This window comes from Platichthys flesus, chromosome 10 (genome assembly GCF_949316205.1).
Source record: "Platichthys flesus chromosome 10, fPlaFle2.1, whole genome shotgun sequence".
NCBI classification, from domain to species: domain Eukaryota; kingdom Metazoa; phylum Chordata; class Actinopteri; order Pleuronectiformes; family Pleuronectidae; genus Platichthys; species Platichthys flesus.
Window position 1 is genome coordinate 13923567 of NC_084954.1, and position 24578 is coordinate 13948144.

Sequence of the window (24578 nt, forward strand, 5' to 3'; positions counted from 1 at the left end):
GTGAGTAAATAGAAGAGATGTGAAAGAGTCGGAGAAAGCAGCACTGCTCATCAAATTTATTTTCAAATAACAAAGAAACAAACCTGCAATCACCATCTAACAAATGACACAAATATCCAAACATAAATACCATGTAACTATGAATCATCCTGAGAGGAGGAGGACGAGGAGGAGGGGAAACAGAAAGTTACTATCAAAACATGAGACGCAGCGTTAATCTTTGTCTCTTTGACTTTCTGGGGTTTAGATGTAGTTTAACAAAGTGGAAACACCATCCCACCGATGAAGAGCAGCATTACTTGGAGCGAGGAAGGACAAACATTCAGTTTTGCCGGAGCTTGTAAACAACCACTGTGCTGGGCTGCATGAAACGTCGTCCCCACACAGCTCTGTGGCACTTATGAGAATTTCCCAATTACAATCACACGTAGAGTTTGGACTGGGAAAGGGGAAGTTAAAAAACGTGCTGGTGTACTGGGTCGCTCTTCTCCCCCTCGCTTGAAACCCCACAGCACCAGATATTTACAATCTGTCACACGCAGGAGAGTTAAAGGCTTTGGCAGAACATCAGGTCCAGGGGATGAAGCTGTTCTACATTAGTGCAAACGGCAAAAGACTGAGAGGTAATTTTGTCTGATCTACACAAATCTTCAGATATTTACATACAGAACGAAACTAATGATCGGATTTACACACAAGTTGTCATTACATTACTTTTGTCACAGGACCAATGAGATTGGACATTTCCTCGGTCTGGAGTCACGTGGTCACTTCTGATTGGTGTATGTAGCGTATGATGAGTTCGATTAAAGAAGATTGTTTATGATTGTCAAAGGAAACTGTCCTCTTCAGTCATAGAAGACAACAAAACAACACACGTTTCAAGCCCCCCAACTGTGTTTTACACAATAAAAACACACTTTTCAGAAGCACTTGAGGGCTTAAACACCGACTACTGGTGTTTTACAGCCACTCCAGTTTGTGGTTGCCAGGTGACTGAACCAGGGACTCAGCCACAGCCTCCAATCGGAAACCTGAGGGATTTCACCTCCAGCCGAGCAAACACCGATGATGCCAATGTACTGAACATGTTTCAGGGAAATAACGGAATAAATACACAATAGATTGTCTGGTGTTAACGGTGTAGTGTAAGATGCGCTGGTCGACCAGCTCGCTCCCAAAATCATGTTGACTCGGTTACAAAATACCCGTGTGTCACAGAACACCCCTAATAAATACTTTACATTCTTCCACAAATCTGGTCTATAAAAGAGAAAACTGGCAAACAGAGACAAAATCAATGGAGAAAATATATAAAAGGAAATGCAATGGGTTTATGGAGTAAACAAACACAGTTCACTAACATCTGTGAAGATGATGTTCTATTTCCTCAAAATATCACTAAACACAAAATGTATGATTTGATAAGTTTCCCTGAGGTGATTTAGCTCAGGTCAATTTGCACCAAGTAATAACATAGAGCTTTTAAAATCAGCCATGTTGGTCATATCATTGGTAAATAATGAGGAAGATCTCTAACAGAGAAACAAATCAATATTCAAGGACTTTCAGATGAGGGGGGGGGGGGAAGTATGATACTTCCTCAAATCATCACTGCATATGTCAGCCTGTAAATGAGCATACTTTAAGGGCGTTAGGCACTGTGGGTAACAGTGCTGTGTAGTTGTGAAGTGCTCATAGTGCAGTAGTGTGTATGTGTGCATGTGCAGGAAGGTACGGTTCCGTGAATCTAGTCTCACTTCCTCCCTGTTGTTTTCATTTGGAACACAATGGTCGGACACCTGTGTGTGCGAGGCCACAGCTGAAGTTCAGGGCCGTGTGCGACCTCACACTAAATATCCCTGTCGGACATCGTCTGGTGTCACCGCTGCTCTCCTGATGCTCTCACTGGGCCTCGGGCCGCCGCCTCTTTTAGAGATGGAATGGACGGTTCTCCAGTCTCGCGATGAAGGAGTTCTGGAGAGGCGAACTCCAGACGAGGAGGAAGAGGCCTCTGATGCCTCGGGTTGCCCACCGGGCTCCATGACCGTGTTGATGACTGGACAGAGAAATGCAACAAAAGTATTATTATACAGAAGTTTTACACAGATAAAGATTAATTCCATCTTCAATTTCCATCTTAGAAATGTTATATGTAAATTCTCTATTATTTAATTTCTATGTTTCTATCACATTTTTTAAATGAAATACTGGAGGAAGTTTAACTGATTTGTAAATTAGTGGTGACCTTGGCATGACACAGAAATACAAAATATGTGTATATTATATGTACTGTATATACATTTATGTTGTCTATGGTGTCACTCACCTTCAAGTTGTTGCTGAACTCTCCTGAGTTCTTTCAAGATTGATGTGATTTCCTAAAACACAAATGTCTGACTTAGCTCAAACACATTTATTCTTTAAAGAGCATTTCACTTGAGAATGTTCTAAGGAAATCCCCCGGTAAAAATCACTGACCTTGTTGGAGGTTTTGACGACAGGGACATCATTGTCAGAGTTCATCTTTGCCTCAATTTGCTCCCAGATATCCGCCCTATCCTGGAACAGTACCCTGCGGGTACAATAGCAGATGTTAGGAAGCTGTTGTTTTACAGAGTTCTTAAAAATAAAAAAAAAATGATTTCATTAAATCAATACTGATGTACAAGACCTTCTAAGAGCATTTTAGTGGTGGGTACTTAATACACAGTATATTTTTCTTCTTTGGAGTCTGGTTATTTTTTGATCAAATAAATCCTCCGTGAAAAAAACAGGGTACAGTTAACGATGGAAATTTTCTAAGACAAATGTTTATTCAGTGACTAATCTACTTAGAAGATTAAATCTCTGTTGTCTCTGTCAGTAAGACGGAGTCTGTATGTGGACTCACCGGGTTATACTAATTTAATAAGATTATTGGCTCAGTGCCATCTGGCTGTTAGACAAGGTCAATAAAGTTTTTCATCAAACCTGGACTAAGCCTGGGAATGAAGGATGTTCATGTTTGTGATGTTTGTGTACATCTTACTTAATTTTATCAGCAAGCTGCTCAGTGTTTTCTCTGATGGCCACGATGATCTGAGTCACTGGGTTCAGCATCAGATTGTTCACAACGAGCTAGAGGAAAACATGAAAAAAAAAAAAACTTAATGAAGAATGATCTGTCCATGCTCCCATCACAGTGGTGGTAGCAACGAGGCAGAACAGCATGCTGTGTCAAACCTCGTCACTGCTCCGAGCTCGCGCCCTGCCGTTCTGCTCAAGGTCCCTGGAGCTCAGCTCAGGTTCCCTCGTCGAGGCAGAACTTGGTGGAACTCTCTGATAGTTCAGACCAGCCTCTGGAATATGCTGAACAAGCTGCAAAACAATCAGGCATTAGTGTCAGGATGTAAGATAGACAGAAAAAGAGACAAACTACATGTCTGATGAATGAATAAAGCAATATTCAAAAGAGATGAAACCATGATGTACTGCTCTATACTAAGTGACTGATTAGTGGACATTTTGGGGAACAGTGTAGCAACAATTGGTAGCAATTTAGGAACCTGCATCTAAAGCAGTGAGAGAGACTTCCTCTTGTAGTGTAGCTTGTGATAGAAAGAGAATCCTCCTTAGTCTGAGGTAATTAAAAAATAAAGATTTAATGCCTCTGTGCCATTAATCAGCAACTGCACCAAGTATAAGATATCCACTGTGACGCACCTGTTCGTGAGCAGTCACTGTGGACGTGGGCGCGCTGCTCTCCGCTCCAGCGCTATGTGGTTCTCCATCCCCCGCCACGTCATGGATCTCTCTGGCCAAGATAGCAAGGTCTTTAGCAAGGTCTTGACTCAAACTAGAAGGGAGCAAACATTTATTAGAAAGATGGCTGCCGGAATAACAGCAGTTTCCACTGAATGTAAAACCTTTTCTTTCTTTACAAAGATGATCCATATTAGGAACAGAAGAAATTGTTAAACTGTTAAATTCTATTTCTGCCAATTTATTATGTCAGCAAAATCTTTCCAGTAGTTAATCTATTTTCTACAGAGCATCATATTTGTTGTATCTTATTTTGCATGTATAGGGTCAAATCTTAAATTGACTCAAACATGAAGCTGTAAAGGCTGCAGGAGTGACATCATCTTTCATGTCACACTGATTTAACCTTTAGAAAACATTAGTATCCACAACAGAAAAAAGGTTTGTTATACTAAATGAAATCTATCTTCTGTCTTACCGTGCAATCTGAGCACTGTGTGTGGACCAGTTTTGGAGGGCGTCTCCCTCGTGGCTCTCCCCCTCAGAATCTTTGCCGCTGGCTTTCGGATGCAGGGCGACCAGCGGCTGGGACCGAGGCTGATTGCGTGGACTGTGGGAAGCTGAGGAAGGTTGGGAGCGTTTGTGTTTAGGGGTGCTCTGGTTTGAGTCGTACTCCTCGTCTGAGGTAGAGGTACAGTCAGAGCCTTGCTGTCGCCTCCTGGAGCCTTGGCGTCGTGATTTGGTTTGAGTTACAGAGGAGGGCGGGTAAAGAAGAAAAAGAGGAAGAGAACAGACGAGAGTCAAAGAGTAAAGGCCAGAAAATCACCACCAGGTATTTCAGGTAGCCACCAATAAACTTCCCAGAAGAGTCAGGTAAGGTGCTGTGGAAGTGCTCATCACTACAACTGTGACCAATTCAATGTTTCAAAAATAATGTAACGACTGAAATGAGCAGTTCACTTCCACAGTACTACAGCTGAGTACCAGACCACGCAGTAATTCCTTTTGTACAGGGCTGGTAGTAGTAGTGTAGTTTTCAACATGTCCACAATATCCTCATGGTATGACTGTAAACAAAGGTGAGGTCACATATTACCATAAACTGCATGAGAACAGTGTGGAGATTAAGGAAAATATTTAAGTTTATTTGAAAGTATTGTATTAATGTTAGTATTATTGTTATCAACAAGTCCAGAGTCAATTCCCACTTTCACAAAATAGAAAGTATAGAAAATAGAAAGGCTAGGATATATTTCCCAAAATATAGATTATCAAGGACTTTTATTAAACCCATTCACCACGGCCACAGTTTGACAGACCTTGAACCTCTTTTCTATGATGAGTTATACTGACATACAGTAGTTATGACAATCAAAATATTTGACTTTAAATAAGACAGGTATGTGTGAGGGTCTGTGTTATACTCACTTGCCGTGCTGGTGGCATATTTGGCACTGCTTGAACGTCCACGGGTGATTGGAGTCTTGTTGAGCTCTGCTTTCTGCGGCCTTTCCCCTGACTTTACTCCCGGAATAGAAGCCCGTCGAACAGAGCTGCCGCCAGACTCTGTGCTTCGGTTGGAGAATCCTGAGCTCCTGCCCATCCCATGTGGGACGGAGGACGACTCGGTGTCGCTGGTCGTGTTGAATGAGCCCGTCCGCTTACGAGGCATCGCCAGCATATCCAGCCTGGTGAGTTTCTTGGTTTCCTGCGGCTGCTTAGCCTGGATGTTGGCCGCCTCCTGGGTCAGCCTGTCAGTCTCCGTGCCCTCGTTGTCTGAGGCCTCTCCCAAGCGAGCGCGACGCAGCATGGATGCCCTGGTGGGTCTCGGCGCCGTCAAACTGTTGGCACGACTCAAGGGCTGGGACACTCTGGTGGGCTTTGTTTCCTCCTTCTGATGGGTCATGGTGTATTTTTTGCGGGCTTGGTAGTTGTTAGACTCCTGATCAGAGTAAGGTAAGCTCTGAGGGTCATCACTCAGGTCTGTGGAGCCACGTTTCCCAACACTACGTCTCAGTCCAACTGGCCTCCTGAAAGACTCAGTCCTACTGCTGCTGTCAGCTCGCTGAGGACGACGCACGGACTGATGGTTTGAGTCTTGACTCGCTATACTGGCTGAAGACTTTTCCCTATGGAGGCCAATAACAGAGGGTTTTTTCGCCAGTGTGTTTTGCTTGGTTGTATTGCTATGCTGGCTGACTGTGCTGGAGGTATCCACATCAGACTCCACAGAGAGAGAGTCCATTATTGGAGAGGGAGTGCTTCCTGATTGTCCTGCTTTAAGTTTGGCCTCCAGAACAGCCAGAACATCCTCCGTCTCTTTCAGGTAAGAGTGAGTGTCCTGATTGCAGGCTCTCTGGAATAATTCAGTGTCGGGATCTTTCGGAGCAGACTGGCTAGAGATGTTTGGCAATCTGGGGTTGCTAGGGCGCTCCTTGGTGAAGCTCTCTTGTCTGATTAATGGAGATACTGTCCTGGCCTCTTTGTACTCTGGACTCTGAGCACTCTCGCTCAGGATAGGAGCCGATGCGCTGGGTTTGACTTTTCCGAAGTCCTGGTTACCTCTCTGTTTGGTCATGGTGACTGTTGAGTAAGTTTTGGTTGCAAGTTCATTCTCAGCCTTAGGTGTGCCTGGTTTCAAGCCTCTATATTCAGGTTTGGACGGAGCTTCGTCTGACTCGATGTAGAATGATGTAGGTTTGGTTGAGAGTCTGGACTTCTCACCACGTGTCTTCTCTTCTGAGTCCGACAGCTGTCTCCTCCTCTGCTCTATGATGGAACCATCACTGGACTTGCTGGCGTCACTCAGGCTGTCAGGCTCTACCTCGTCCTGCACTGACAACCTGTGAATGCCATCCTCTGGAGTGCGGCCCACTAGGCTAGTCTCTTCTACATTGAATGTTGAATGGGGGTCATAATGAACATGAATGCTGGGAGTTGTAACGTCACTCTTCTCCCCCACTGGTACCTGGGGCAGGATGCGTCGAGCCCTTGAGTCTGTACTGTCATAGCTGCGGCTGAGAGAGGCCTTGCTGGTGATTGTACCTCGTGCTGAAGTGGAAGAGTTTTAACGCATATTAACAACATGTATTGAAACGGAATATCATTCATATTTATCAGGTTGTCTCATTATCATTTCAAATAGAATCGTAACTTATCAGACACTTACCCCCTCCTGACAGATCCATCTGGGAAGAGATGTCAAAGAGGCCAGACGAGGGGCCAGACTCTGTGTAGCTGTCTGCCAAGCTGGCCCAGCAAGACATCCACTTAGGAGCCCCCTGTAACACTGCAGCTGCTTGCTGCACCTGCATGAGAAAACAGTCAACTTATTCAAGAGAAGAAACAACATTTTGAAGAAAGCACAGGTAAAACAATATGATTCCCTGAGTAGGAAACAATGTTAATATTAAGAGCAGAAAAGATATCAAACATCAGTCTTGGTCATTAGAAATTATGAGGGACAGGTGAAGTTTAAACTTGTATTTGGTTAGAGAGAAAAACCAAAGAGGGAACCCAGAAACTGGAGGAAATCACAAAATCATATCAGAGACACCAAAAAGAACTGAAATTCCAAGAGGGCAAATCAAGACAGCAGTGCACGCTGATTTGTGCAACAGTTATGATTTATTGACCAAACGCATTGAGTCATTGTCTTTAGAGCTGACATTAATATAATGTATCAACAGATCCCACCCGGAGGAGGACTGTTTACCTTCACCAGACTCTGTCCCTGCTCTGGAGCTGGCCTCACCTGCCCACTGCTACTCAGACTATGCTGCTCCCTGCCCTGCCCAATAACAGGCCTAAATGCTGATGATGTTTCTGCTTCACTCTGGTTGGTTCGCTCTGGGCTCTCAACAACACCAAACACCTGTCAGGAACAAAGCATCGCAGGTGGATAAGTGTATGGACGGAGAAGTGGGACTTTCTCCATGAGACATTGGTGAATTGTAATACCAGCTTTTATTACCTTTAAGGAACATGATGCAATCTTTAGCCACAGCAACTTTGCTTTTAGAATGAACACAAAATAGATTGAAAGACTCACTTTGTCAATCTTGCTCCGTGCTTCTTCCAGCTCTTTATCTTGGAGATCTGCTTCGATGGTGTAAGTTCCTGCATCACTCAGACAGTCGTCCTCTTCGGCTCTGGGGCTGAGAAGGGGGCTCTTGACTTCCACAAGGTGAGACGCTGGGGGCATCACAGGGGCCTTGAGGGGAATAGGCTTGTGGATCGGAGAGGAAGTCTGTGGCTGGTAGGTAGAATTAAGGGGAGGGGGACTGGCCTGTGATTTTAAAACTGCCTCTGGTTTTGCTGCTGGAGGGGATCTAGATGTAGTTTTCTCCCAATTGGAAGAAAGGACCTTTTTTGCCTGTTTGTGCAATTCAGCTGTGAATTCCTGGGCGAGTTTGGATCTCCGGCCCACACTGCTGAAGGGCTTTGCCGGGACTGAAGGCGAAGAGCGGGAGGAAAAGTTGGTGCTGATTCGGTCTTCTGTCTTCTCCCTTCGTAATGAGCCAGCTCTTTGGGGACCTGTGGAAGCGAGGCTCTTCAGGGGGACAGTGTATCGTTGGGTTGGTGGGATGGTGGAGACTTGTCTCTCTGCATATGGGCTTGAGCTCTTCCTTTCCTTCTCCTGCTGCACCCTGAGGCCTGAGGGCTCAGGCGGGGAAGAGTTATTGGTGAACGACTGGGAGCGCTTTTTTCTTGGATTCTCATCTAGGAATTCAATGACATAAGCCTGTTGTGGCTCAGTCTTGTCAAGACTGGAGATGGACTGTGACTCTGGAGGAGAGGAGGACACAGGCTCCTCAGAGTCAGGGGTGGTGAGCTGTTGTGGGATTGGGCTTCTCTTAGATTGTGGAGAAACCTGGGACACCGTTTGATGTTCTGATGGGAGAAGATCATTCCCATTGATTATAGGATCCCCTGAATCACTGTGGGTGCCATCTTCATGGGTGTTTGCTGATGATGGAAAGACAACAAGTCAGTTCACCCACTAAGAAACTACAGCAGTTGTTTGTAAACAGAAACACAAACTGTGGCTACATCCAAACTAGTACATCTTCGTTTTAAAACACATCACTATTGCTACGTCTATGCCTACCATCCACACTAGTTGATGCAGAGAGCCTAAAACAAAGAAGTTAGGAAACGCTGCTGTTCCCGTTGAGTTTAAAAACTCCAGGGCTGCGTTGTCGTATGGCTGGACAGAAAAAGAGATGTTTGGAAACAATGACGCGGTCACCTGCATATGCTTCCTGCTTGGTTTTTCTCAGTCATGTCTCAACTACAAGTAGTGAAGGCATAACATTGCAAACACTTACAGTCAGTCACAGTGCCACCTCGTCATTGGTCCCAAAAAATGAATCCCTTGTCTTACTTTTCACCGTTATTGTTTATTTTTTGTAGTATTTGCTACTGTAAGGAAGCAACCAGCTGCAGAGTGGACAATTTGCGTCCTGTGTACACCAGCATGCACATTCCCAGTGTCACGTGATCTGCGTTTTCAACCGATTCGTATGGATGGGGATTTTTACTGATGCAGAGCTAAAACACTCTTATGGATGAAAATCTCTTTAGTTATAAAAGGCTGTTTTAAAATGAAAACATATTAGTAAGGATGCAGCCTGTTTAAGGGACTCACCCTTGGTGTTCTTCAGAAATGACGGGTCACTGATTGTGCTGTACATGTCCTCAGCCTGTGACCTCCTCCTCAACATGCTAGCATTGCTTTGGACCAGCCAATCAGCAACTTTGCTTTCTACTGAAATCACCTCAGTGGGTGTGGTGACAACCTCCGTAGAGGGCAGCTTTCTCTGCTGGCGGAAAGAAAACTTTGTCACATGATCCTTGATCTTCATTTTACCTGGTGTGCATTCATCGAACTCGATGGTGAAGGAAGCATGGCTCTGGACCACGGGAGGTGTGGGGGTGGAAGGGACACACTGGGTGGGATCGGGGGTGTCCTTTGTGGGAACCTCGTGCACTTGCGACTCAGGCTTTTTGGCAGGATGCTGCTGGAACTCCTTAGTAGGAATCTCAAAGTAGCTGGGCTCCCGGCGGTAGGAGAAGATGGACTTGGCGTGACTCTCGGACAGAGAACCGTTGACCTCATATTTTGTCACATCGTTACCATGCTCTGTTGAAAAGAAACACAAATATAAGACACACAACAATAATTGGTGATGGCTCAACATAATCTACTTTCTGTTAATTATAGAAATTACCCTTTAAGCTTTAATTAATAAGTGCAGACATACAATAGGTGAATTCTAGTTGTTTTTGAGATCCTTTCCAAGCCAATATTTATAGCTACACAGAGTAAATCTCTGAATCCTCACAAACAAAATTCTTAAAGCTTGATTGGGATGACACTGTCACACAATCAATGGAACGGGGAACCATAAATTAGACAATGTATCCAGCTGTTAGACTGAAAAACAAATCTGCCAGTTGGTTTATGAGGCCAAATATCACTATGAGCTCAGAGTCCAGTGGAGGGGAGCAGGAATAATCTGTATCAACCAGGGCAGCATGAGACAAACACACACACACCCACACGGCAGCTTAGAGGTTCATAATCCATCATGAGGCAGACCGGCAATGCCCTGGCATGGTATTGCCTGGCTAGCCATCCACAACTGGCAGCCAGAAACCTGCCTTGGGCTTAACACCATCCATCTCTCAGTGACCCACAAAGGGCAGCGGATAGAAGCGCCATAGAAAAACATGTCCCTACAAATTAGAATCTAATTCCTAGACATGGCATATCCCGAAATAATTAAAGAAAAATAACTCTGTAGCACAAGTTTTGATTTAAAGGTTGAAACACTTTATTATAAATGTCATAATTTAGTCATGGGCTTGTGCAAATAACAGTAAAAATACAAGATTCATTCTCTGACCTGGAGACTCCTGTTCTGGCGATTTCCCACCTCTGCTTCGCTTTTTCTTGGCAGGGTCCTCATCCTCCCCCCACCACGATGGCTGGCCATACAGAGGAGTGGGCTTGGATATCGGAGAATCTGTGGTAGCTAACAGACAAACACAAAAACAGACAAACACACATTAGGCAGAGGGACAAAAAGAAAGGAGGAACTGGATTGATACAGACTTCTCTAGGTAAATACATGTAAATCACACGATAAAACATTGTTGTGTTAATGTTTGTTCTTGCAAAAACATAAGACAACACAGGAGCTCACAAGTAAAGTGTTACACTATCAAAAGGCTTTGGGCTTTTTACAATTTCCACACATTCCCATGACACAGAGAGAGTAGTGAGGGACACAGTGTATCACGCAAACCACCAAAACATAATCCTCCTTGTGTGGGTCGGGATGAAGCTAATCCTAATCTTCAAAGAAAAAAGATACGATACGGACAGTAGGATAACCAGGCAATCTAAGCTGAGGATTTTTGTTGACAGTGATACTGTAGTTTGCACATAGTTTGCGCACTGACCTCAGTATATACTCAACTTCCTGTACAGGTGCAACCTGGGTAATGAAGGCTCATTTCCCTGATAAGGTTTCTTAACTGGTGTCGAGCAGCTCCACAATCCTAAGCATCAGCAGCAGTGCACCACTGTTGCCTTGGACACACACAATAAGACATCAACAGAGTGACGGGGCGAGCAGCAGGGCACGTTACTAATTCCTTTCCCCTTACCCAAGCCTCTGCTTTTAGCTTAGGAAAACACGAGTGAGCGTCAAAGGGCCAGTGGACTGAGGATTGCGCTTTATGTGGAGTTTATTGTTTTGGTAATGAGCAAAGACGACCACAAGGACCAAAGATTGAACAAGATGAAATTACCATGAGCACTTTTTACTATGGGACATATTCCTCAACATACCAGTTAACCAATATGTTAACTGTACTGAATACATGGACATTCAACACTAGATAATTTTTGGGGTAAGCTTTGTACAGAAACTTGATGTTATGAAAGTACAGTAGGTGACAACGTAAGCAATTCCTTTAAAAAAGGATTATGAATTTAGGATATTTTAAATCATATAGTCCTGATGTATGGAAAACTGGACAATACATTTAGCGTCACTTTAGTAAACACTGAATAGCCCCAGGTCCTGGCAGAGTTCAATCCAGAGTACATAAAACATTTATGTCGAGGGTACGAGCCAAACAAATTCAGTCAAAGAGAATCCATTTTTTTTACAAAGACAAAGAGATATGAAAAAGTAAAAAGGAAGACAGGGAGCAAAGGCTGCTGTTGTGAGGGACAGGGTCTATTTTTTGTTATCTGAAAAAAAGACGCAACACACCCGACTTATTGTAAGTGTTCAAACCAAGTCGTGTTTTATCTTCTCTCACATACTATGAAAACTGCCTTATCTTGTTGACACTGTTCATTTATCATCCGGGTAGTGTCGTCATCTCAAACGTGGACTGGGTTACAACAACACAGGGCAAGGCTGCAGATACGCTGCAGCCGTGAATGCGCCCAGCAAAGAGTTTGCGGTCGCAGGTTTAGTGGATCACTGTGGTTTATCTCTAAGCTGCAGGAGATACAACCATCCTAGTAGGAAACACATTACATAAACAAGGCAAATGATTTAAACAGTTCAAAGACACATTTATAAGGCAGTCAGAGCCTAGTACTGTGAATGTCCTATTCTAGGCACAAGTTGTGGTTTTCCCTCCAAGCTCATAAGGGCGATTATGGAGAAGAAAACATGAGAATTGCTAAATCAACAACAGCTGGAATGGGAACTGTGAATGAGCTTCATTCACAAAGTGCTTCCCTCAGACTAACAATTCTCCGACTGTTCCCCTAAACTGTAAAATTGGATTTACTCAGTACAGCTCAGCGCAGAAAGAGTGGGAAAGAGCGACTGTAAATATAAACAGCAACAAATCCACCTCAGCCTACAAGGACAGAAGTGCCAAGTTGGCGCCCCCCCCCCCCCCCCAACCACCACACACCTTTCTAACTCTCACACGACACGTGGTGGACCAGTGTCAGCAGTACCCCACCTGAGGTCAGCAATCAGCAATGGTTGACAGAGATAAGACCTTTTTGTCCTTAACTCCTCACCGCTCAGCCTGTCTGGCGAGCCCTGAGTCATGTGCAATCATCCTGCCAACTCTGGGCTTTCAAGATCTATTTCTTTACTGACTCCATAGGCTTGTACCTTTGGCCTCTCCGCTCACATGGCATCTTAATCTCACACCAGGGAAGCTCTTAATAAAAGAAGCCACAGGGGCCTTATCAGGAGATCTGCCGCCAAAGTCATGCAGGACACGAAGCCACAAAGACTTCCTCTTCCCAGTGTGTGAACAGGGAATTCAAATCCACTTAGGGTAAATCAGTTCCTCTGAGGCTGCAAGAACAGTTCATGTACTTGTGCAAGCAGAAAATGGCCAGGATTGAGTCTGCGTGTTTATGAATGGAAGCTGTTCACCTGTGAGTGAGTGGGCTCTTCGCTCAGTCTTGTCCTGCAGTTTGACATTGAAAAGAGAGTGTTTGCTCTTTTCTGAAGACTGGAGCTGATATTTTTCTTTCGTCTTGGCCTCCAGGTCCTTTACACCGATCTGCAACTGGCTGGTGTACTTCTCATGCTGCACAAAGACACAGGAGGGAAGCAGGATGTGAGGGACCCTCTGACAACAATCACTACAGATAGAACTGCCCTCAGACACACAACACACAGAATGAGGAAGACGTTTCAACAGTTACTTCTCAGTGAGCTGCCGGCACAGAAACTCAACCAACTGAGGACAACACACATTACATAACATGTCTATCAATCGATTATAATGGAAAATTAATCAAAAAAGCTTTTAACACGGAAATATTAAGTCCCCAGATTACCCGATGAAGTTTTTAGAGCATGTGCTTGTTGTTGTTCATTCACAGTGAGTTTAAAGGCCTCTGTGAATTTTTATCAGACAAAGAGGGAAAGATTATAAAGAAAGATATTGTTGATGATGGGATGTATTTAATTATACTTTATCATTAAAACGGAGATCCATAGAAAGTGTTTCTTGTAAAAGGCATTACGGCACTGCCAGCCTAGGGTAAAAGGAATAGACTGTCAGTGTCACTTACTTTAAGAGCTTCCTCTGGGACCTTGTGTTGACTCCTCTCCAGGATATATACATGAGCATGTGCAGGATGAGTTAAAGAACACAATTTTTTTCTGAAACAATGTGATAATGTGTCTATTTATATATTCACAGTTCATTGTATCTGGTTTAGAGAAGATTGTTGGCAAAGAGACTTGTGAAGTTTGTTTTTCTTTTACTGAATCTGTGTTGATGTCTACTCTACACCTTCTCTACAAAGGTGGTCAAGTGTTGTTTGAAAAAGATAACCAGTAAAAACCTGCTATACTTCAAATAAGCAGCACACTCCACTCCTTGACATGTGTACTATCACATGACACGACCCGCATTTGTGTGTTCAGTTCTGATCACTGAACAGCTCTCCCCCTGTTATCCAACCTACATTTCACCATTCATTTTTTTTCTGCTTCCGGGGGGTCAAAGGGTGCAGGAGATTTTCTGTTCACAATTGACTATAATCTAAAACCCCTGACTGAAAACCCACAGGGGATTAACATGCCAATGGACTGAAAGACCACAGAGGAGGAAAACAATGCAAAACATTTGCGAGTGAAACAGCTGCTGACGACTGGCTCATTCCAGCGTGGTCTGCTAATCACCAACTAAAATTGTTCCAACCAAAGAGCAGAACGTCTGTTTCACATGAATCACACAGATAATTTCGCAGTTAAACCAAATATGTGAATATAAGTTAATGATCATAAAATGTGAAGGATATCGTAACCAAATCGAATCACATCGGAGAGGTTCAAGGTGATGTTTGTCTGGTCAGGGATTCTTAGGTCATTCACGAACGTCTGCAAGAGAAAGACAAACAACATGAAGCCAAAATCATTGTCACTGTTTGTTAATGAAGTAAACGCATTGACTCACAGGTGAAAGGCTCTCTTAATTCCTTGTGGCACGCACTCATGTACTTTGGTATAAGGTGCTTTGCAATTGGCCCTTTCCCCATTGAAAGTTCATCAACACAACACATTAAATCTCTGATGAGATTAAGTTGTTATGTAATGGCTGTTTCAGCTGTTGTAGAATGCTTAATGGCCAGGTGTAAATAAACATGCAACGCTGCTGATCATCTTCTGCCTGAACTTGTATTTGGAGAGCCATTCTAGGTTTTATTGTCAGATCTGTAAACATCAAGAAAGACAAAGCTGAACGTTTGAAGAACAGAGTTTGTGTACCCAGATTCAATGAAGAAAACTGAGGAGAAAACACAGCCATGTTGGATTTCAGTTACAGGCCCGTGCACTGTTCTGCTCTGATTAATTTGGCTGCAGTGACCGAGGCCGAAAGAAACACTCTGTGAGAACAATGCACGGTTTCTCCCACTGCTCAACTCTGGATTTCGTTGGGATAATGGTGCAATGAGGTGGCAACAGAGGGGTGAAGGGAGGGATTGGGGGCTACTGCATGGACCAGGAAGAATGTGAGGGAGAAAAAGAGAGAGAAAAAAGGAGGATCCAGTCTCCTGATTTCTACTGTTTGACCAACCGTTCTTGTTCATTGGGACAAAGACTGGAGCCTTCAGGGATCTCAGGAGCTTTTATCACTCTGGGCTGAAACTAGAGATGGACTCACTCACCCCATTCAAACTGCCCAGGTCCTTCACCATGTGCTCATCCGTTTTCGGTTCATACTTGATCACAGCATGCTGCTTGTCCACACTGCGAGACTAGACAGACAAGAGTAAAGCAAGTTAGTCAATTCATCTATTTGAGGATGGACAGAAAAACAACAACCAATCAATTGGCTTCTCTTTGGATTTGTTTACAATAATGTTTCAAGACAAAACATCAAGCACTGTTTGTTTCTCCAGTGTAGGAATTAACTACTCTTCTCTGTTTGAGATCGATGTAAACTTCTGAACAAAGCAAGAGATGATGGTGAAGATTGTGCTAATCAACCAACCCCCAAGCCATTAAATAGAGGAGAAATATGCTGACCTCCAATTTTCATCAGTTAAACCGAGTAAGTGATTCAGGCTGACTCACTCTCTCCTTTCTGATCATTAGTGTGTCCTTGTCGCACAAAGAATCACAAAGAGTGAAAGTGACCTCCTAACTCACTCACTTAATACAACTGTCTCTCTGTATGCACTGTTAATATAACAAGTCAATGTATAAAAGAATAGAACATTTTATATAAAAACAAAGAACAAATAGAAATAAAAAAGCAAGAGAAACAAGCATTATGAATAATTGAGGATTAAAATACTGGACAATGACAGATTTGAAGGCCAGTAGGAAGAAGTGGGTCTTCAGCAATGGCTCAATGATTTTAGCAGTGGCCTGTTCAATCAGTGGACTTCCAAATAACTTCTTGAGAATAATGCCCGGGCTGAAGTGGTGAATTTATCAGTTTACTCAACTGATAAGGTCAAATAAGTGACAGCTTTTTAGAAGTCCACATTCCTTACTCGACAGGCTTTAGCTGTGTTTTGCCTCCTTTATCAGAAAGAAAACATTGGCTCTGGTACTGGGAAAAAGCAAATACACCACTGAACTAAAGAATAGATATTGGTCATAGAGATACAGACACTTATCAGGCCCCACTTGCCATGGAAAGTCCAAACATTTAAGTAGAAGCCCACAGCTATGCCATTTGATATGACTCAACATAGACTCAATCTCTGCTTTTCAAGCCAAGCAGGATTCTCTTGTTACACACATGTAACTGAGGTTTGAATGGACAAAAATGCACAGAGCTACAAACCAGAGAGAAACCTACAAATTAAAGGGTTAAAAACTATTTTGGATCGAAACCTAATAGGGTTCCAAGTCAGGAAGTTGTCCTAAGCATTTGAGCAGAGCAACAGTGGATCAAGTCTGCATCATTTCAGACTGGAACAAGCTGAGGGTTTTTTCCTGAGTCCGGCGACGCCTAAATGAGGACGTGAGCAACTTTTCAATCTGACCGACCGCTGTGGTTGGCAGGGCTTTTCTGAGCATAACACACGGAATGAGGAGAGCATAAACAACCGCTTCTGAGACAGCATTCCTCTTTCACTGGCCTAAATGCAGCATGGGGAGAAAATGGGAGGGAGAGTTCGACACAAATACCACAAAGAAATTGTGTTTATAACTGACAAAGCATGGAAGGCAACACACAAGAACAAGAATACTTTGGCAATGTTTTAGGTCCCTGCTTGAAAGGCTGTCAGGAGCAACTTTGTGTGGAGGAGCTGTCACCAGGTTATACACTGAGAAATGCACACACACACAAGGAATGCCATGAACCTCCCACTGGTGGTATTTATGTGATGAGCTGTCCTGTCAGATATGAGTGAGGAGCAATGCTACCCATCCATGGCATCTTTTCACACATTAAAGCAAATACCTGTTAGGGTTCATACGCCAGCGTGCCGCTGTTTGCTGTGTAAACGCAGGCTTCACGAAAGCTAGTGCACACAGTCCCTCTACGCTCTCCCTTAAGGGTACAGATTCACACTAACCTGCAGCATTAGCTCGCAGTCATCCCGGCCGACAAAGATCATCTCTCGTGGCAGCCGGTGGCGTGTGCCAGAGCTGCTCACCAGGAACCATGACGTCACACTCATGTTGGGGCCACGAGTCAGGATCTTCTTAGCATCCTGGGAAAAGACAGTAATAATAATAATATTCAAAGACAAATTTAAAGGAGGGTGTGGTGGCCAGCACTGCACTTCGGTTCAGCCGGAGACTTTCTCTGTGGAGATTCTCTTCTCCCCGGGTCTAAGTGGGTTTTCTCTGGGTACCCTGGCTTCCTCCCGCAGTCCAAACACACAGAGAGTGGGAATAGTTTAGTTAAAGACTCTGAATTGTCCACATTTGTGAATTTGAGAGAGAATGGTTGTTTGGCTGTATATGTGTGTGTATATGCTCTGATACGATGTCCCGGGTGTACCCTGCCTCTTGCCCAGTGTCAGCAGCGATTGGCTCCAGGTCCCCATTCGACCCTCAAGAGGAGAGGCGATACAGATAATAGAGGGATGGATGTCAACTTTTAAAAACATTAATGAAAGGCTGGACGTGAGGGCTAAAAATTAAATACAGATAAATGTTCACATATGTCGACATTCCTAAATATCACATTATTATTTCCTTTAAGTCCAAAAGAGGATTTTTGCTCCTGAGTGCATGTTGTGCCCTTGAGGTTTCTACATTTCTTTCCTCTATTAAAAGCTAGTTTTTCTCGATTATAGTGAGGGTTAAGTGCAAAGGATGTCGCACCTTGTTAAATCCAGTGAGGGAAATTGTGATTTAGGAACATGGGCTATACAAACACAACTTGATTGATTGAAACTCTTCTTTATCAGCAGAGCAAATACATGTTTTAGAAACAGCGAAACCTGAAGTAGATCGATTAAGTGTTACACGTCCTCACTGTGTTTACACAATGCATAAGCAGCATATTGATGAATATATGAAGCAGTAACCTCAATATGGTTTTAGTGACCAAAGTCCTCCACCTGTGTTCTCCCCCGTGCTACAATGCTAGGATTAGAGAGGGGAAGTCACCATGTAGCCCAGTTAAACCTGTTGATCCAACCAATTCAGTTTCTGCTAACGTAATAGAACTAAACAACCACTCTGGAGATACGGTGTGTTTGTGATGGTGAGTCAGCCACGTTAGAGACAGACAGGTTTACATGTGTCAACAGGGACTAGCACACAACACCACTTTAGCTTCCAACTTCCAACTTCCACAGGTTTTCACTTCCTGTAACCTTGGCACCTACACATTACCTCCAGAGACACAGCAGCTGAGACAGAAACACTTCACGACTCGGGCTCAAAGCTACGTCCCGTCACGTGAAGGCAGCAGCAGCATTGTTGTAAATGTCGGTGACAGTGACGTTGTTTCGCTGAACAAACAAAAAACAGCCCAGACGCACCTTCGGATCCAGATCCCGCTCCGCTCTGCTCCGGACCGAAGCCACACTTCCACGTCTCACGGCCGGAGGAGGACACTCGACGAGCGGCAGGTAGAGTCACGACAGACGGCTCCAGGTGAAACAGAGGACAGGTAGGTAAGCGCTGGTCACACCCATTCACACCCTCCTCCTCTTCATCTTCTTCATCACCCTTCTTCTTCGTCTTCTGCTGCTGCTTCTTCTTCTTCTGTCAAACGGCCGTAACTCCGCCGTCGCCTCCTCCCGACACGATGACGTCACTTCGACATGTCCTGTCAGTCCGCTCAAAGAGGTGGTGGAGGAGGGAGGCGGGGCGAGAGGTCTCACTCTGACTGGTTTCCCGGTGCCTTTAAAAAATAAAACTCACTGTAAAATGAGTAGAAGAATTAAGTTTATTTTTCGCATACAGGATTAAGTGGAGAAATAATTATAAACAAAAGTGACATTTAAAAACGATGTCCTAATTATTTTATTTTCTTTTATCTATCCTCTTTTTTTTAACAAGGAAGGTTCCATTGAGATTCACTAAACTAAACTAAAATATTTGAACACAACAAACATAGACACACGCAGACAATACAGGGATCAATGAAAAAAAAATGTATGGGAAATAAACAGCACATTTTAAAAGCAAAGGCATTGATCTATGAAAACTGAAGACAAAGAGAGAAAGCTATAAGGGGAAAACGATACAGCAAAAATATAAAATCATATACATACAAAATATCTATTTATATATAGAGAGAGCAAACCTGTGAGGCATGTGAAATATATAGATACACATCTTCTATAGCAGTTGGAATATATTAATATACATATTACTATTGGTATAAGAATTGGTTGGTCTGGTGGTTCATCCTCTCTATAGACTATCTTGGGTTGTATCCGCCTTTCACGCGTCATGTTATCAGACAGAAACATGTGTACATTCAAGTTAGAGAAATCGAATAAATACTCATCAAACTTTTACTTTGAATCACACCGGACAGTGGTTAGAGTGAGTTTGAGATTCAAATAGTGTTGACTTATTGTTGTTTGACACCAGTTGTTACTTTAAATTAAATATGTGTATATGTATATTAAAAATGCATCTTGCACAAGGCCTTCTCAGTCTGTTTAATTCTCTGCTCACATTTATATCCCAACAAAACCTCTACTGTCAGATGAGGGACGTTACATGAATCCACACAAGCGTGATCACCGCTTGATGGCGCTCTAGTTCCGATTTACCCATACAGCACAAGTCAACTTTTTTAAAGTGAGGGCCATTTCAATTCAGCCACAGTGTCTTTTATATTAGGTTCCCATCTTCCCCATTCATCCCTCCACCCATCTAATTCATCAGCCTTAATGTTTTTCCTTTAGTAGTAAGCAGACACGTGCACAGAAAGACCCCTAGTGGTGCTCAAGCACTGGCCCTTTTGCCCTGGATGAGAAAAGTGCCCTTCTGCTGGAGCCCAATTTTTTCTTCATTCATCAATATTTAAGAATAAAAATAACTCTCTCTGTCATCAATTGATGATTGCTGGTTGTTCATCAAATTGCCCTCGAGGGATATTCTTTTATGGACAACTTTGGTTAATCACAAGCTGCACAAACCAAACTAGAGCAGCATAGGAACCCAGCAGCCAGCAGAGGGCAGCCTCAGGACATCACAGCAGACTGATTCTTGCAAGGCGTCCGAAGACAAGGTTGGAAAAGTACTAACAATAGGTTTTTAAAGTATGTTAAATCATCCAGTATCATGCACTTTTAAGTAAGGTTGTCAAATATATGTAGTAAAGTAAAAAATATATAATTTGTCAATCTAAATGTATGCTTAATTGCACATGGCAGTCATCAGGTAGTGTGGCCTAGTAGGCAGGGCGTTTGCTCTTCAAATAGGGGGATCTGGGTACGAATCCCAGTGTTTCTAGCTGGCAACATACTGAATTCTTAAAACTGGAAGGATTTCTCCTAATAAATGCAATATATATTATACTTGGTAAATTTAAATTAATTAAATATAAAAACAGGGAAAAATTTAATAAAAAAAAAATAAGAAAAAAAAGCTGCGTGGCAATTCCTGCGCAGGATGTGCGCAATGGGCTTCTGCGCACTTCAGTAGGCTTCTGCGCAGGATGTGCGCAATGGGCTTCTGTGCAGGAAGTGCGCAGTGTGGTTCTGCGCAGGATGTGCGCGCCCAGTTTTTTTTTTAATTTAATTTAATTTAATATTTATTTAATTTTATATTTAATTAATTTTATATTTATTTAATTTTATATTTAATTTTTCATCATCATCATCATCATCATTTCTCCGCGCTGGTTCAGGGGTAAATGATGCTGGTCTTCACAGGTGACTGACATACGCAAGCCCGTAGCCGCCACCCCCACAAGAGATTATGTGCTTGAGTGTTTGTGTGTGGCCGCGACGCTTCCCGGTTCTTCCCGCTGCCTGTGCGAACAGCCCAAGTATTTAACATGGGCGAGGAAAGGAGGCGGACTACTTTTCGCAGCGCTTCTACCTCAGGTGCGTCCCCGGGGTAGAGGATGATGGTGTGACGTTAATGTTTTGTTTTACATTGCATGTGTCACGTCTCCAATGTCGCCTGTACCAGGAGCCCCCCTGTCTTGCCGGTAACCAGCCGTCCGGACCGCTCCGTGAATAAGGAGAAGGAGATGTTTCTTCACTTGGAAGAAACATCTCCTCCACTTTTTTTTTATCGGATATACAGCAGAAGCGACACTCGCATCACCTCTAGGTGGTCCGTCACTTCTCGTTATATACACACGCTTTTAGCGTCTTTTCCCACAATACCCAGGTGCACTACGTCACACACTACAAACTTTCCTTAAAGGGGCAGGCCATACCTGCAACACAACAGCTCTCGGTCTCATATACAGATGGCAAGAGAAAGCAGAGAGGGTTTTTTACACACTGTCTGATAAAGATTCCGACAGTAAAGGCAAGGGGTAGTGATGGATTTTCTTTAACAAGTCAAGTCTTTCATTCTCACTTTCCACCTTAAAACTATGACATGAACTGAACTATGAACTAGTTCATGAGAGGTGTGAACTTGCACAACAATGCCCGCAGCATCAGACAAACAGGTAATGACGGTGTTTGTGCAATCCCCCGATGCTGTTTGGTGTTAAATGAACCACAACATTAGCGCCGCTGAAAACATTACGTCGCAACTGGTCGGACGTTTCCTAAAAAATAAACAATCCAAAAAACTCTGTGATTTCAAAGCCTTATCCAGCTGTTTTCTGACGTTTGTCATGTTTAATGAAGAGAGAGAGGGAGAGAGATACAGACCGACAGACAGGCAGGCAGGCAGACAGACAGACAGATAATTTAAAGGCAGTTTTACTGTTCTACAAATTAGAAAAGTTCACTAGTTTTGTTTAATTTAAAATCGTAATTATTGAAATGAAAGGTAGGTCTTAAGTTGAGCTACATCACAGTCTGCTGAGGTAAATTGTGGTATATTACTAGTGTAATATATAAGTGTTTTTTATTTAATTATTATAATTATTTTTATTTCATAAACAATTATGGCGATGGGTGCCCTTTTTTTGGTTTGAGCACCTGTCCCCTAAAGGGTCTGTGCACGTGCCTGTTAGTTAGTTAAAGATTAAATAAATAAAGGGAGAAAATGGATTTCCTCGTGCATGTTTTTTTGTGCGTATAATAATGTGAAGAAATACAAAGACAATTTGGTCTGTACTGTATCTCTGTTTCTACTCTGCCTGTATTTCCCCTTCTTGACATGTAAATGCATTTTTCTTGCAGTCACAGAAAGGAAGTGCAGTGAGTGAGGATCAATCAAGCTGAAAAGTCCATGAGCACAGCTGTCTGCTTACAGCTGATAATTTAAAGTACAAGTATACAAGATAACAGAAGTATGAGATAGCATTGATAGAGGGAAAACAGAAGGGATGTGCTACTGATTTTGAGTTGCAGGAATTTACATTATTAACATTATACCTCATGTGTCTGGAAAAAAATTCCTTTTACATTCTATTGGGATTTCTTAAGATTCAAAAAGCATATTTGAACAGGTGTACTACTGCCTAACTTGTGTTATTCTCTGTATATTTAAATGTAAATAACTCTTATGTAACGCTAATTTTTATGTAACGCTTTAACAGGAAATATTTCTGCGTCTAGTGCAAAAAAAAAGTGCTCTGGCTTGCATGCTGATTGTGAGTGACACTTTCTCCACGCAGCACATCACTACATCACCCACGGGAGGCCGATGGCAGATCTGCAGCCCCAGCTCTGTGGTGAGTGTTGGCCAGTGCAGCTGGAGTCAGGTGAGGAATGGTTGTCAGGTGAGCCAAGAACCTCAGTCCCGCTGTGTGGCGCTGTGCATTGCAGCTTACCCCGTTACAGACTGGTGTCAACATCTGCTCAAGAGACTGTACCATCTGCCCGAGGGCCCAGGGGACACATCTCTCCCCGTCTCAGACCAGCTGCAGGGCCCCACACGTGGACCTGAGCACTCCTGCAGAGGCGGAGAGCAGGGCCAAGACACAGTCACAGCCTCTGAATGCTGGAACACATCTCACACACGCTTTGCTGTGTTTTGTCTGCAGGGTGTGATCACAGTCTGGTTTAGAGAAACAACGTTGACTCTCATATAAGCGTCAGAGGGGAAACGCCCTGGCTAAATATGTAAAGTATTTTGCAATGACATGTTTAATAAAATATCAAGACAAATTATTGTTGCATAAAAAAACACCCTGCAATTGTATGCCTCTCATATGGGGTCACCGTGACCTTTGACCACTATATTCTAATCACTTCATATTTGAGTGACTCTGGTCAAAATGTGTTGTGTGTTTTGTAAGGCGACTGTGACCTTGACCTTTGACCACCCAAACATAATCAGTTAATCCACCAGTCTCAGTGAACATTTGTACCATATGCATTCACAAGCATTCACTATGCAAAAAAGAGATTTGTGAGGCCATCGTGACCTTTGACCACCAGATTATAACCAGTTCATCTTTTAGGCAAAATAAATTAAAGAAATTTCCTCAAGGTGTTGTTGAGATGGGTCATACTAACAAGGGGAAAACAAGAGGAAGTGTGGGAGGAGGTGCTTATAGACGTTTGTGTGAAAATGAAAACATGGCTGCACAAGACATGGATATTATTATTTCCCATCACTCCTTGCAATCGCTGTATAATAAACTAATAAACATGTTTTTAAAGACTCTAATCAAAGTCTCACTCTGCTGCTCATTAAGCTCAATAATACTACAAAGTAAAATTGAAAAAGACACACACACAATTATTTGTCCATCTTCTTCCTGTGCTTAGTTTCTCATGGTATTAGACAGGTAATCCAATTCTAAATGTTAACATACGATTGGCCTAGTGGGTAGAGTGGTCGTTTTCGAGCAAGATACTGGGCCAAATACCACTCTTCCCCATCTCCATACCGAAGTGTCCTTGGCATAATACTGAACCCCTAAAATTGGCACTTCAACCACTTATTAATGCATTATATCTTATTAAATTTAAAACATAAATAAATTCAATATTCCTGCGCAAAAAATGCTTTTTTAAATTCACCTAAAAATAAATAACAGGAAATAAAGGAAAAGTAAATTTTCACCACTTTCAAATGTTCTACAAATTTTGGTAAGAATTTGGTAAGAACGCCCTCAAAAAGCTAATTCATTTGCCTGAGAAATAATAATAATCCTTACAATTTCGATAGGGCCTCATTTTCTGTCAGTGCCTGTCAGTGCTCAGGCCCTAATTGTGGGTGAGATAATTCCCATAATTAGAACCCCACAGATCCAGTCGTCAACCCCCCTCCCCCCGCCCCCGTGACCCTTGCAGGCTA

At 43.0% G+C, this 24578-nt stretch overlaps 1 protein-coding gene across 4 annotated transcripts; it reads right to left on the reverse strand.

Annotated features, from left to right (window-relative positions):
- Positions 1-41: 41 nt before the first annotated feature.
- cep170ba (centrosomal protein 170Ba) lies at positions 42-19002 on the reverse strand. 4 transcript variants are annotated; one of them, XM_062398099.1, is made up of 19 exons: positions 18716-18996; positions 17294-17431; positions 15425-15514; positions 14556-14636; positions 13823-13879; positions 13176-13332; positions 10656-10784; positions 9395-9889; positions 7796-8712; positions 7499-7618; positions 6914-7052; positions 5173-6795; positions 4223-4364; positions 3706-3838; positions 3226-3360; positions 3032-3120; positions 2482-2575; positions 2330-2381; positions 42-2059 (listed from the first exon to the last, which is right to left on the reverse strand). In XM_062398099.1, the coding sequence occupies exons 2-19, from the start codon at positions 17396-17398 to the stop codon at positions 1848-1850; spliced, it is 4770 nt and encodes a 1589-aa protein (XP_062254083.1). In that variant the 5' UTR covers positions 17399-17431; positions 18716-18996; the 3' UTR covers positions 42-1847. The 4 variants fall into 4 exon arrangements, with proteins under 4 accessions (XP_062254083.1, XP_062254082.1, XP_062254084.1 ...); XM_062398098.1 differs by having other exon boundaries at positions 4223-4469; positions 18716-18995; XM_062398100.1 differs by lacking the exon at positions 7499-7618 and having other exon boundaries at positions 4223-4469; positions 18716-18995.
- Between the last annotated feature and the right edge of the window lie 5576 nt (positions 19003-24578).